Below are 15,186 nucleotides of genomic sequence, written 5' to 3'. Positions count from 1 at the left end.
GTGAAGAGAATGCCATTAACATTCCCTATTTTTCATGAATGTAAAGCAAGTGTAATTACCAGGGCATATGCCATGTAAATGCAATATGATAACATCCCTCTATGTTCTATTCTAACAAGTTAATTGGTTTGTACATACTAATACATTTAACATTTCTTTGAAATTCACACACAGGTGAAATGGCCTATGGCTCCAAACTGGGCTGGTCTGTCAGCATCACACACACATCCTGCATTAACCATGACGGCCAGTGAGTTCTTAGCTTCTGGCAGGGACCACACCTGGCCCCCTTCAGGGAAATAGCACAAAGATGGCGATCACCAGGGAAATCCAGGTCTGAACTTTCTGACTCACGTATGTCTCTGATATAAAATCACATTGTCCCTTCTCATCCCTGGGATAAGGTTGCTGTTAGGGGGCCCTTTCATCTCCACCCAGCTGGAACAGCAATGATTTTTATAAATTGTTCCCCACCGTGTCTCCCGCTGTCTTGCTTTGCTGTCTATCAGATAAGGGCAAGGTCCTGTGCACCCCGGAGCAAGCTGGACTTAAATCTGTGGTAAGGCCTCCTTCTTTCTCGGACTCTCCTGTGCAGCAGGCTGGAAATCCATAGGCATTTAAAATAAAAAAGAGGTTTGTGTTATCCGCTCCATGTTAAATTCAATTTAATTGACCAGATCCCTCCATTTTCAGCTTTCAATATGCACAGGTGTTTGTAATGACAACACTTAAGAGCACATGAACAGCCGTGCTGGGTCAGACCTATTGTCCATCTAGCCCAGTGTCCTGTCTGCTGACAGGTGCTTCAGAGGAAATGAACAGAACAGGGCAATTATTGAGTGAATGATGGCTTTGTAAATCAGTCTTGGCCTTTTAAAATGATTAGAAAGAAGAGCACCACTGGAGGGCAGCATGGGAATGGGACCGGAGACTGCAAGATACTTTACCTGCCTGGTGCTCCTATGTGGGCAGGGCTGCTCCATCATCACCTCTGCCCCCTAAGGACTCTGCACGGTATGTAAAGACTCCTGGGCTTGAAGGGGATGTTCAGAACCAGGCTGTGGGAAGGGAGAGTCCAGCCAGCTCTCCTGACTCGGGGTTCAGGAGGCTGAGAACCAACTGGCCACCTGGCCACCATCTCCACTGGCTTTTGGGGCCAAAGAATGATGGGAAAGGCAGCCTTCGCGGTGTGGTTGTGGGTCCAGGAGCCACAAATTGGGGCTAGCCAGGTAAGAGGTCATCATGGTGGGCTCTCCCTCATTCCCGTTTGTCTCTCCATAACCTTTTCCTCGAGACCTTTGTTCTCTCAGTGTTTGGGATGAGATGAGCTCCTGAGGGTGTCTCAATTATACAGCAACTGGTGCTACATTCCAACAGCAGCTAGGCAGAGGTTCTAACAATATAGGAACACAGGGACTGCCACACTGGCTCCATCTAGCTTGTCTATGGTACTTATCTGTCCCCCATCTCCATGATATCTAAACTCCTCACAATCAGCAGTTACGGAACATCCTGCCCCAAGGGAAAGTTAAATCCATAATATTTAGAGAAGGAGGGTTTATATCCCTTACAAAACTCTTGTTTTTTAGGCTGGCATGAGGAACCCAATGTCCATTGAATTTCACTGTAATCCGGTGCCTAATTTACATAGGCTCCTTTGAAAATCTCAGCCTCCATAGGTACTATTATGACTCTATATAACCCTCAGTCCTTTTCTGAGCCAGGATAGGCTCTTAGCCTCAATGTAATCTTGTGGCAATTAATTCCGCTGGATAATTGTGCATTGAGTGGAAAAAGTCGTTCCTTTTGAGTTTGCCACCTCTCAGGTTCATTGACTGGCTCCTTGTTCTTGTGTTATGAGAAAGTGAGAACCCAATTTCCTGATCTGTCTTCTCTACTCCAGGCATTATTCTTTATACTTTATCAGGTGCCCTGTTATTAGCTTTCTCCCCATGGTAAAACAGTCACAGTCTTTTCAATCTCTTGTCATATTGTTACCTCTTTTGAGCTGAGCGGCTAGTTCCAGTTACACATTGTAGTGGAGAAAATGATGATAGATTCAGGTATTACCTTTGATACAATCTTGTTAATTTACAAAAATTATATATAAAGTATTGAAGGGAAGGGAGCCAGGCGGAATCCCTACACAGTAAGAATCAAACAGCAGCAGACAATTTCTTTGCTCACTGTCCCAAGCCTGCTTTTCCAGCCAGCACTCTGAGCTCAAAATCTTTCTTTAGGCTTCTCTCAGGGCCACATAATCTGCTCTAGAGCTTCTTCCTCCTCCTGTTTTCAGTTGTGCTTCTCTTGTACTGTCTCTCACTCTTCTCCTTATAGCACTCACTTATTCAACAGACATTAGTGTGTCGTTATTCACCATAGGTGAATTCTCGCCAATCAGAAAGCATAATCCTTGGCTGAACTGGGAGAATTTCAGACAATATTCCCACCTGATGGTCTCCCATTTTCTGTCCAAATGTGATAGTTACATGCCTTTTTGAGGATAGTAAAGTTTGCCCTATACTTGTTGAGCCAACAGCAAATATTTTGGATGACTGATCCTGCCCCATTGGGAGCTGTACCATTGATAGCAGTGGAGGTAAGATCAAGCCCTAGAATGAGAAGAAAGGGCCACTCTAATTATACATGCTGTGCTCTGTGAATATTGTGTTGTTTTCCCTTGGTGACACAAGATTTCTCCAGCATTTGTGGCTTTATTGGCTCAGCCAAACACTGGCCTGTGCCAGCTGCCTTGGAGGAAGTGAACAATTATGCAAAAATAGGCCTAAAAGAAGACGTGTCTTCCCAGCTCATTCACCTAGAACAGGGGTAGGCAACCTATGGCACGAAAGCTGATTTTCAGTGGCACTCACACTGCCCAGGTCCTGGTCACCAGTCTGTGGGGCTCTGCATTTTAATTTAATTTTAAATTAAGCTTCTTAAACATTGTAAAACCCTTATTTACTTTACATACAATAGTTTAGTTATATATTACAGACTTATAGAAAGAGACCTTCTAAAAACATTAAAATGTATTACTGGCCCGCAAAACCTTAAATTAGAGTGAATAAATGAAGACTCGGCCCACCACTTCTGAAAGGTTGCTGACCCCTGACCTAGAAGGCTAATGCCATATAAAACATGGGGGAGTGTTGTATAATCTTTTATATCCCAGCAATGTGAGTGTAGATGTCCTTATTATCTACAAATATCTAATCCTTTTTTTGAATATAGATAAGCTCTTGCCATTAATCTAGTGTCCATCAGTTTCACAGTTTACTTGCTCACTGCATGGAAAAAGTAGCTCCTTTGATCAGTTTTAAATTTGCTGCCTTTTCATTTCATTACTTGTCCTGTCCCCCTATTCTAGTATTATGAGTAGACTTGGAAGGATTAGATTTTTATCAGTAAATGTTGGTAAAAGTCTATTTCACCGTGCATATACAAACTGATTAAAAATGCTTCCATTGATAATAATCAAAATTTACAGACAGGCAAAATAAGAAAAATGCTGCTTGAGAACTTATTAGAGTAAAAATCCATTGGTTTAGCCTTTTGAACTGGGATTGTTACAAATGACTGGTGAATGAACAGTAAAACAGGTATGATTTGTTGATTTAAGGGTATTCGCTTGGAAAATTTTGATATGTGATGTTGCCAATTTGTGTTTTAATGGTTATAAAACTATAGCTTTTTGCATCTCAGCATCTATGGTCATTATATGATTTCCTACAACTGTTTCCTCTTGGTTTCCCATAACTGTGAACAACTAAATTGATCAAAATAAAAAAAAAAATGTTTAAAACCCATGATTTTGTGGATGTTTAAATCTATAACAATAAAACAGGTGCTTAAAAATAAACATAGCTATTATCACCTTACAGGATAAAAAATAAAAATCAAATTCTGCCAAGCCTAATTACGAGAGGCTAAAAAGCAGTGCTTGAATGACCATCTCTGCACTATTCATTACATTATTTCCACCTCTTATGTCCCATCTTATTCTAAACTCTATAGTATCTCATTTTAAAATCCCTTCTCATCTGGAGTCTTCTCATGTCTTTGATGATTTTCATTGCTTTTCTTTTAACCCTTTCTATATCTGCATTATCCCTTTAGAAAGCATTTGAACAGAACTGAACATGATCCTCAAGATGACTGTGTACCATTCTTTTGTATAGCAGCATTATAATGTTTTCTATATTATTCTCTATCATTTTCTTAATACGCCCTAACAAGTTGTTTGCCCTTTCAACCACCTCTGTGCATTGAGCAGATATTTTCATTGAGCTGTCCACAGCAGCACTTAGCTTTTTTTCTCAGTAGTGGTACAGTTAATTTAGGACATATCACTGTCCATGAGTAAGTTCCTTCCAATGGGTATCACATGGTGCTTTTTTACATTGAATTTTGCCTAACATACCGTTGCTAATTGTTTAGCTTTGTCCAGCCTTTCTGGAGTTTCTCAGTCTCCTCTGATCTTAATTAAACTAATTCTATGTCATCTATATCCATTGCCACCTCACTGCTCACCTCCTTTTGCAAATCAATAATAAATATATTGAACAGCAGCAGCCCTAGTGTGGAACCCTGTGGCACCCACTGTTAACCTTTAGCCAAGATGAAAACTGATTGTTTATTCCTACGCTTTGTTTTCTTGTTAGCAACTTTCTGAGCCATGAGAGAATTTTACCTCTTGGTCCACGATTACTTAGGCAATGTCTACACTATGCAGTTTTTAGTGACACAGCTGTATCGCTACAGCCATTCCGCTAAAAGGCACACAGTGTAGCCGCTGTTTGTCGGCTCTCCTGACAACAAAAAACTTCCACCCGCAACAAGCAGCGCTAGCATTGTAGGCAGGAGAGTGCTCCTGCAAACAAAGCACTGTTCACACCGGCAGTTGTTGTCAGCCAAACTTTTGTCTTTTGGGGGGGTGTGTTTTTTTTAACACTTCTGAAAGACAAAAGTTTTGTCGCTCAGTTGCCAGTGTAGACATAGCCTCAGTTTCCTTAGTCGCCTCTTTATCAAAGCTTTTAATAAGATCAACTGGTTCTCCTTCATCTGCTATTTGACTGACGTCCTCCAATAACAATACTTAGCTTTATATAGCACTTTTCACTTGTAGATCTCAAAGCACTTTACAAAGGAGGTCAGTGTCACTATCCCCATTTTACAGATGGGGAAACTGAAGCACAGAAACTGAAAATGACTTGTCCATGGTCACCCAGCATGTATAAGTGCTTGAAGAGGTCGAGGTTTTCTTTAGAGAAGCTGGGCTGGTTTGTTTATCTGTATGCTTTATAATTCTCTTTAATCGTTGTTTCCCCCAGTTTTCCTAGCACAGACGTAAAGCTGACTGATCTGTAGTTCCCAGGATCACTCCTACTGACTATTTTTAAAAATGGGCACAACATGTACTGCCTTCCAGTTCTCCAGTAGAGTAGCTGATTGTAATGAGAGATTGCATATATAGTTAACAGCTCGTCCACTTCATTCTTAAGGTCCTTCAAACTCCTGGGTTTCTACAATCCAGTCCCAGTTATCTGTTGCTATTTTGTGTATTAATTTTGGTGGGTACCTCAACCTTGACACCTTAATCTCTGACAGAGCCTCTTCTTTATTTCCGTGAAAGGGTGGGTAGGTGTCTTCCCTAAATTCTATGTGGTAAACACTGTTGCAAAGCAACCAGTGAGCTTTACAGTAATGTCTTAATCATCATGGCTCCCTTTCACCCCTCCAGCAGACCCACCAATTCTCTTTCATACCTCGTCTACATGGGGGAATTTACCAGCATAGCTATGCTGGTATAACTGCAAATGTGAATACTCGTATCCTAGAATAAGAGTGCCTTTTTCTGGTTTAGTTTATACCAGTTCAAAGTGATAGATGCTAAACCAGAAACAAGCATAATGATTCTGGGGTAAGAGTGTCTGCATGGGAAGTTATATCAGCTTAGCTATGCAAGTATAATTGTACCAGCATAGCTCTGCTGGTAAATATCCCCATGTAAACAAAGCCATAGGCTTCCTGTTTCTGAGATTCTTAAAGAATTTCTTGGGTTTTGTCTTTGGCTATTTGCTCTTCAAATTCCTTTCCGGTTCCCCTAATTTCCTTCTTATATTTTGTCTACCATAGTGAATGTTCCTTTATATCAGAATATGGGGAATTTCCAGATTTGATCAGAGCCAAGGTCCATCTAGTCAAGAATGCTGACCCAACAGTACTTGACATCAGATGCTTCAGAGGAAAGTATAAGTGCCATGCAGCAGGCAGTTATGGAATAACCTGCCCTTCAGGGAAATTGTGACAAAGTGGGAATTTTTTGTAATATTGTAAGCATCTCAGGCATGCCTCAGTTTCCCTCTATACTTTGCATCATGACCGACAGGGTGCAAAGGGGTTAAAGCTGCTCTTGGAGCAGAGCAAGAGGCAGGAGGTGTTTGTGTCATGTAGCAGTCTGCAGTGGAAGGAATGGGCTGTTAAGGGACTGGCTCAAACCAACCCATATCAGTGGAGAATTCAAAAAGACAATGGGAACCCCAATGGCCAGGACATTTACACCTAGCCACCAGCAACCAAGAGGGAGGCAATTCCCCCCACTTCTCATCAGGGAAGCACTGTCTTCCCCCCCCCCCACCCCTGCCCCAGCTCAAGAACAAAAGGAGCAGGTGTCAGGATGCTAGAGTGTAACCCTTCTGCCCGTTTGAGTTGGCAGCAACAAGGGCCGGGTTCAGTATCTCGGGGTTCCATTTCAATAACGGCTCGAGCTGCATTTTGCAGAGACATGGAGCTCTCATCTTGGACTGACAGAGACAGGGAGCCCGAGCCAGATGCGGATCCACAGCAGCTTGGCTGGCTGGTTGCACTGGCCTCTATTTCTCTGGGCTATCCTAAGGACTTCCCCATGCCATGTGCCAGTGGGCTAATGAACCCTGCTCTGGTTGGAAAAAGCTGCCTGGTGTCACTGCAGACACTGTCTGGGAAGCCCGTGGTCCTGGAGAGGGTACATGTCTCTGACGAGGTGTCTGGTTCAGTTGGACTCACTGGGCAAAGCTCACAGCATGAGGCAGGAGGGCTGGAGCCCAGAGGCTCCATCTTGGAGGTGCTGAGGCTGCATGGCCAGCCCTTGAGGAAAAGTGAGCCCCACTGGGGGTCAGACAATGGAGGGGGTCCTCCAAGGAACTGTTTAGTAGCTGGGGCATAGCTGTGGATGCATGACAGAAGTTTTATCTTTACACCGAACAGTTAATTGACTTTACTTAGGCTGGATTCAATTTTTAGTTGCTCAGATAGCAGGGTGATGGGGGAAGTATAAAAACATGGAAGGACAGAGGGTAGATAGAGGATTGTTTCTGGGCTTGGGGTCTCTTGTGCCTTGCCATTTAACCATACCGCTTTCTTCTTTCTTTCCTTCCTGCTGCTTTTTTGGTTTGGAGGTAGATATCCTTTCTGAGATTCTCGTCACCCTGCGGCTACTGCAATGGTTTTTTATGGCCACCTTCAGGTCAGAGTCAGAGGAAGCATCACAAGAAAATACTATTAATAGATCCAGTGTTATCCACGCAGCATCAAAACTGTAGTTTGGTTTGAAAATCAAGACAAATCAGTCACCATAAATAAGGGTAAGAAGGGTGCAGGGCTCACTGCTGTCTTTCCTACCAGAAATTCCAATGCATTCTGCCAGAGAGTGGCATCCATCACCATCCGGGATAGATGGGTGCTTAGCATCAGCCTTGAATGTCCGGAGGGAAGATGATTCCTTCAGTCACCTCGGCAACATGCCCTGTTCCCGGAGCTTCTCTTAGGGTTAGAAAGTGTTTCCTGATATTGCATCTGAATGTCTTGATTGCAGTGTGACCCTGTCTCCTCTTGTTCTGCCCTTGATGACAGCTGACAGGATCTGCTCTTCTCTCCTCTCCTCTCGCAGGTCCCGTGTCTTGGTTCCAGGGGGGATGAAAACCGAACGGGGCTGATACAATTTCACTTCCATCTTCTCTCGACCCTCCCTGAGATTCAGCTGCTGATTTTCCTGGCTTTCCTGCTCCTGTACCTGCTCAGCCTCTGTGGGAACACGGCCGTTGCACTCACTGTGTGCACTGACCGCTCCCTCCACACCCCCATGTACTTCTTTCTGGCCAATCTGGCAGTGCTGGAGATCTGCTACTCCTCTGTCATTGCCCCCTTGGCCCTGGTCAACCTTGTGTCAGGGAGGAAGGCCACCATCTCCCTCGCTGGCTGTGGCACCCAGATGTTCTTCTTTGTCTTTGTGGGAGGTGCTGACTGCGTTCTGCTGGCCATCATGGCGTACGACCGATATGTGGAAATCTGCCACCCACTGCGCTACACCCTCATTATGAACTGGAAAGTCTGTGCCTGTCTCGTAGCTGGCTCACTGGTGCTGGGCTTCCTATTATCCCTGCAACTGACCATCTTGATCTTCCGCCTGCCGTTCTGCAGCATCAAGGAAATCAGTCACTTCTTCTGTGACATCCCTGCTGTCCTGAGGCTGACCTGCACCAACACACGTGTCCACCAGGCTGCCCTTTTCATTGTAAGTGTCACAGTCCTGGCCATCCCCTTCCTGCTGATCTGCCTCTCCTACATCTTCATTGTGGCTGCCATCCTGCAAATCCGCTCTGCAGTCGTCCGATGCCACACCTTCTCCACCTGCTCCTCCCACCTGACAGTCGTCCTCCTGCAGTACGGCTGCTGCAGCTTCATATACCTACGGCCTAGCTCCAGCTACTCCCCGGAGCAAGGTTGGGTGGTGTCTGTGGTCTACACCTTTGTCACCCCTGTACTGAACCCCCTGATCTACAGCATGAGGAACAAAGAGCTAAAAGATGCCCTGAGCAGAGCGCTGGGAAGGAAAATGCTGTCCCAGGGATAGTGACAGCTTTGGGCCATCAATCAGTAAATTACAACCCCTCCAGAGACAGAATGTAGATAATTTAGGGTGACTGGGTTTGGGACAGAGCACTATACATACAGAGAACTGGTTCCAGTGGGCTGGTGGATCGAGTGGACGACATGGCGTAGGGGAGTGGTATTGTATTGTTGAATAGGTGGTTATCATTGAACAATATTGACACACCTTTGGCAAGCAGAAGCAGATAGTGGGGGCCCAATGGGTTAGCTTCCTGTTGGTGGAGAGATCAGTGATGTGTTGTCTGGGAATATTCTTCATGTAATTTACTATTATTTACACTTGGTACACAAGTTCCTGGACAGGGGTGGTCATAAATGGCACATGGTCAAACCATTTTGTCTGGGATTTCAGCCCCGGTGCCCAGCAACTATGCCCCAAGAAGGGTGTCTAGTAAAATTAATGTAGAAAGTAAACTCGTCTTGCTGCTTGCCACAGCTCCCTACTCTTTTAATGTTTGTTGTTCTTTGTTTTCCAGTCTGGTTCCACTTAACTTTTGTATTGTTTATATCCTTGTAAGGTTTCTCCTTTGCTGGGGACATCTGCTGTACCTTGAACACCTGATGTAATATAATAAGGAAGAGAGGTAAGCTAATAGGACTGGCTTCAGAGCCAGTCACTCCATATACAATCAGGTTTCAGAGTAGCAGCCATGTTAGTCTGTATCCGCAAAAAGAACAGGAGTACTTGTGGCATCTTAGAGACTAACAAATTTATTAGAGCATAAGCTTTCGTGGACTACAGCCCACTTCTTCGGCTGCATACAGAGTGGAATAAATATTGAGGAGATATATATACACACATACAGTGAGCATAAACAGGTGGGAGTTGCCTTACCAACTCTGAGAGGCCAATTAAGTAAGAGAAAAAAAACTTTTGAAGTGATAATCAAGATAGCCCAGTACAGACAGTTTGATAAGAAGTGTGAGAATACTTACAAGGGGAGATAGATTCAATGTTTGTAATGGCTCAGCCATTCCCAGTCCTTATTCAATCCTGAGTTGATTGTGTCTAGTTTGCATATCAATTCCAGCTCAGCAGTCTCTCGTTGGAGTCTGTTTTTGAAGTTTTTCTGTTGTAATATAGCCACCCGCAGGTCTGTCATTGAATGACCAGACAGGTTAAAGTGTTCTCCCACTGGTTTTTGAGTATTATGATTCCTGATGTCAGATTTGTGCCCATTAATTCTTTTGCATAGAGACTGTCCGGTTTGGCCAATGTACATGGCAGAGGGGCATTGCTGGCACATGATGGCATATATCACATTGGTAGATGTGCAGGTGAACGAGCCCCTGATGGTATGGCTGATGTGATTAGGTCCTATGATGATGTCACTTGAATAGATATGTGGACAGAGTTGGCATCGGACTTTGTTACAAGGATAGGTTCCTGGGTCAGTGGTTTTGTTCAGTGATGTGTGGTTGCTGGTAAGTATTTGCTTTAGGTTGGGGGGTTGTTTGTAAGCGAGGACAGGTCTGTTTCCCAAGATCTGTGAGAGTAAAGGATCATCTTTCAGGATAGGTTGTAGATCTCTGATGATGCGCGGGAGAGGTTTTAGTTGGGGGCTGAAGGTGACAGCTAGTGGTGTTCTGTTATTTTCTTTGTTGGGCCTGTCTTGTAGGAGGTGACTTCTGGGTACTCGTCTGGCTCTGTCAATCTGTTTTTTCACTTCAGCAGGTGGGTATTGTAGTTTTAAGAATGCTTGATAGAGATCTTGTAGGTGCTTGTCTCTATCTGAGGGATTGGAGCAAATGCGGTTATATCTTAGAGCTTGGCTGTAGACAATGGATTGTGTGGTGTGTCCTGGATGGAAGCTGGAGGCATGTAGGTAAGTGTAGCGGTCAGAAGGTTTCCGGTATAGGGTGGTATTTATGTGACCATCGCTTATTAGCACAGTAGTGTCCAGGAAATGGACCGCTTGTGTGGATTGATCTAGGCTGAGGTTGATGGTGGGATGGAAATTATTGAAATCATGGTGAAATTCCTCAAGGGCTTCTTTTCCATGGGTCCAGATGATGAAGATGTCATCAATGTAGCGCAAGTAGAGTAGGGGCGTTAGGGGACGAGAGCTAAGGAAACATTGTTCTAAGTCAGCCATAAAAATGTTGGCATATTATGGGGCCATGCGGGTACCAATAGCAGTGCCGCTGACTTAAAGGTATATATTGTCCCCAAATGTGAAATACTTGTGGGTGAGGACAAAATCACAAAGTTCAGCCACTAGGTTAGCTGTGACATTATCGGGGATACTATTCCTGATAGCTTGTAGTCCATCTTTGTGTGGAATATTGGTGTAGAGGGCTTCTACGTCCATAGTGGCCAGGATGGTGTTTTCTGGAAGATCACCGATGGATTGTAGTTTCCTCAGGAAGTCAGTGGTGTCTCGAAGATAGCTGGGAGTGCTGGTAGCGTAGGGTCTGAGGAGAGAGTCCACATAACCAGACAAGCCTGATGTTAGGGTGCCAATGCCTGAGATGATGGAGCATCCAGGATTTCCAGGTTTATGGATCTTGGGTAGCAAATAGAATACCCCTGGTCGGGGTTCTAGGCATGTGTCTGTACAGATTTGTTCCTGTGCTTTGTCAGGGAGTTTTTTTAGCAGATGGTGTAGTTTCTTTAGGTAATCCTCAGTGGGATCAGAGGATAATGGCCTGTAGAATGTGGGGTTAGAGAGCTGTCTAGCAGCCTCTTGGTCATATTCCAATTTATTCATGATGACGAAAGCACCTCCTTTGTCAGCCTTTTTGATTATGATGTCAGGGTTGTTTCTGAGGCTGTAGATGGCGTTGTGTTCAGCATTGCTGAGGTTATGTGGCAAGTGATGTTGCTTTTCCACAATTTCAGCCTTTGCACGTTGATGGAAGCAATCTGTGTAGAAATCCAGTCTGTTGTTTCGACCATCCGGAGGAGTCCACGCAGAATCCTTTTTTTTGTAGTGCTGGTAGGGGGGATTCTGTGGGTTAGTATGCTGTTCAGAGGTATGTTGGAAATATTCTTTGAGTTGGAGACGTCGAAAGTAGGATTCTAGGTCACCGCAGAACACTTTAACCTGTCTGGTCATTCAATGACAGACCTGCGGGTGGCTATATTACAACAGAAAAACTTCAAAAACAGACTCCAAAGAGAGACTACTGAGCTGGAATTGATATGCAAACTAGACACAATCAACTCAGGACTGAATAAGGACTGGGAATGGCTGAGCCATTACAAACATTGAATCTATCTCCCCTTGTAAGTATTCTCACACTTCTTATCAAACTGTCTGTACTGGGCTATCTTGATTATCACTTCAAAAGTTTTTTTTCTCTTACTTAATTGGCCTCTCAGAGTTGGTAAGACAACTCCCACCTGTTTATGCTCACTGTATGTATGTATATATATCTCCTCAATATTTATTCCACTCTGTATGCATCCAAAGAAGTGGGCTGTAGTCCACGAAAGCTTATGCTCTAATAAATTTGTTAGTCTCTAAGGTGCCACAAGTACTCCTGTTCTTTTTGCATATACAATCAGGCATCCAGGGAGAGAATTGCTCTGGAGAAATTAAATCACCCAAACTAAGGTTCAGTTTAGTGGCAGCGAAAACTCAGACCATTTGACTCTTTGAGGAACAGGTCCCCTGAACTGTATAGCGTGGACCTATGATTAGAAATTGTAACATGGTGTGGTGGGGCGATGCTTAACCGGCGTGGCGCCTCCTGCTCGTCATCCAGGGAATTAGCTCTCCAGGCCAGACTGCCCTCTGCAGGCCTGTGTCTCGCCTGCCACTTGCCCCCATGTCCCTCCCGGACCCAGGTGTCCTTCTAGATCAGGGTTCTGCCCCCAGTGGTAACCCCCAATCTGGGTCTCCCCACCCAGGGGAACCCCCAATCCTCTATCCCCACCTTACCTCAGTGGCTATGGCCAATCACTATCTAGCCCCTGCTCACTGGGGCGGACTGCAGTCTGTAAGCCACTCATCATCGGCAAGGGGGGTTTGGACCTGCTGCCTTTGCCTGCCCTGGGCTGGGCTGCACCTCTGCAACCCCAGTACCTTTTATAGGCCTTTAACAAGGTCTGCAGCCTGGGGTTTTACTAGGCTGGAGCTCCCCCAGCTCCCTCTGCCCTTCCCCAGCACTACTCCACCCTGGGTACCCTTCTCTGCTCCCAGGCAGCCAGGTTCTTCTCTCTCCTAAAGCTAGAGAGAGAGACTTTCTTCTGCCTCTGGCCCACAGCCCTCTTATAAGGGCCAGCTAGGCCCTGATTAAGCCAGCCACAGCTGTGGTCAGCTACCCAGTCAGCTTCCCCCAGCTGTTCTTAATCCCTTTCCCTACGGCAGCCCTCTCCAGGGCTGCTTTTAACCCCTTTTTTGCCAGAGTGGGGCAGCTGCCCCACTACACATGGATATAGAGCTTTTCAGCTGGTAAGATCTGCACAGAAATTGGAGGACAAGGTAGATCAAGGATATTGGGATGACATATGGATCTTTTCACATCAGTTGCCATATCAGTCTTGGCCAAGATTTTCCAAAGGGATTTTTGGGAGCCTCATTTTTTGTCATCTCTGGCCAGTTCCTCCCAGACTTGACATTTGGCTTTTATTGATCCCTTATGGACCACCTCAGCTGAGGCTGATGATTAAACCCTCCTGTTTGACCTATAGGCCCCTGAAGGGCAGTGTTGAGACACACACAGATAGATCCTACATGGAACACACACACACACACACACACACATATGCACACACACCCCCTATTTGTAAAGCAGATCACTTTGCTGAGCAGCTATCCATTCTCTCCCCTAGTTGGCCTCCCCTTCTACTTCTGGGCTTTGCCAGTCAGTCAGACATTTTGCAAAAGGAGAAGAGGCACCTGACCCAAACAGCTCTAGAATACTGCAAACAGCACAGAAAAACTACAGGGGACCCAGCGGGAATATTTCCCTTGCAGTTCCTGAAACTGACCAAAGGAGACAGTGTTACTTCATACTGAACAAACAAATGAAAACAATGGTAGGCCAGAGTCTGGCAGTGAGAAATTAACTTCTTAAAGGAAAGGATAGGTGAACAAAACCCATCCGTTATGTCTATTAGAAAGTTGTACACCGCTACCTCGATATAACACAACCCGATATAACACGAATTCGGATATAACGCGGTAAAGCAGTGCTGGGGGGGGGGGGAGGGGGAAGGCTGCGCACTCCGGTGGATCAAAGCAAGTTCAATATAATGCAGTTTCACCTATAACGCGGTAAGATTTTTTGGCTCCCGAGGACAGCATTATATCGAGGTAGAGGTGTACTTGAATAACTCCACTGAATCTAAGTGTCAGGGACTCCCCATCCATGATGTTTTCCCTCCTGCAACTGTGGCTATGCCCAGGTACGCACACAGCCTTTTGCTCCTGTTGAAAATAAATGCTTATGTCTAGATTTTATTGTTAATAAAACCTATCCTTTGAATATTAACTTTGGTTCTGGATTTATTAGCCCAATCCCTATTGTCTAGGAGGTAGGGGTTTTAACCTGCTAAGACTTTAAGCTTTTCTAAGGACATAGGCCCTAGTTCTCCAAAAGTCAGGTGCTTAAGGCTGTGTGCAAAATTGCAAATAAACTTGTAGATTCACTTTGCGTATGTGAAGTATCAGAGGGGTAGCCGTGTTAGTCTGAATCTGTAAAAAGCAACAGAGTCATCATGAACAGGTCTGACTACCAGAAGGAGGCTGCCAGACAACTCTCCAATACCAAATTCTACAGGCCACTTTCCTCAGATCCCACTGAGGAATACACTAAGAAACTGCACCATCTACTCAGGACATTCCCTACACTAACACAGGAACAAATCAACATACCCTTAGAGCCCCGACCGGGGTTATTCTATCTACTACCTAAGATCCACAAACCTGGAAATCCTGGATGCCCCATCATCTCGGGCATTGGCACTCTCACTGAAGGACTGTCTGGATATGTGGACTCCCTACTCAGACCCTACGCCACCAGCACTCCCAGTTATCTCTGTGACACCACAGATTTCCTGAGAAAACTACAATGCATTGGTGACCTCCCAGAAAACACCATCCTAGCCACCATGGATGTTGAGGCTCTCTACACAAACATCCCACACACAGATGGAATACAAGTTGTCAGGAACAGTATCCCTGATGATGACACAGCACAACTTATTGCTGAGCTCTGTGACTTTATCCTCACACACAACTATTTCAAATTTGGTGACAATATATACCTCCAGACCAGTGGCACCGCTATGGGCACCCACATGGC

At 44.9% G+C, this 15,186-nt stretch overlaps 1 protein-coding gene across 1 annotated transcript; it reads left to right on the top strand.

Annotated features, from left to right (window-relative positions):
* Positions 1 to 240: 240 nt before the first annotated feature.
* On the top strand, positions 241 to 8,893 carry LOC117876558 (olfactory receptor 10V1-like). The gene is made up of 3 exons (XM_034768817.1): positions 241 to 250; positions 1,601 to 1,654; positions 7,998 to 8,893. Exons 1-3 carry the CDS (start codon positions 241 to 243, stop codon positions 8,891 to 8,893), a joined length of 960 nt encoding a protein of 319 aa, XP_034624708.1.
* The last annotated feature ends 6,293 nt before the right edge of the window (positions 8,894 to 15,186 follow it).

Source organism: Trachemys scripta, chromosome 4 (genome assembly GCF_013100865.1).
Source record: "Trachemys scripta elegans isolate TJP31775 chromosome 4, CAS_Tse_1.0, whole genome shotgun sequence".
Classification (NCBI taxonomy): Eukaryota; Metazoa; Chordata; order Testudines; family Emydidae; genus Trachemys; species Trachemys scripta.
Note: the sequence above shows the minus strand (reverse complement) of the source record. Positions and strands in the feature narration are given on the sequence as shown.

What these genes read in the sequence shown, in the direction of transcription:
- LOC117876558 (XM_034768817.1), top strand. An exon ending in GTGCCTAATTTACATAGGCT is followed by an intron (nt 1,655 to 7,997) that starts CCTTTGAAAATC and finishes ACTTCCATCTTC; the next exon opens with TCTCGACCCTCCCTGAGATT.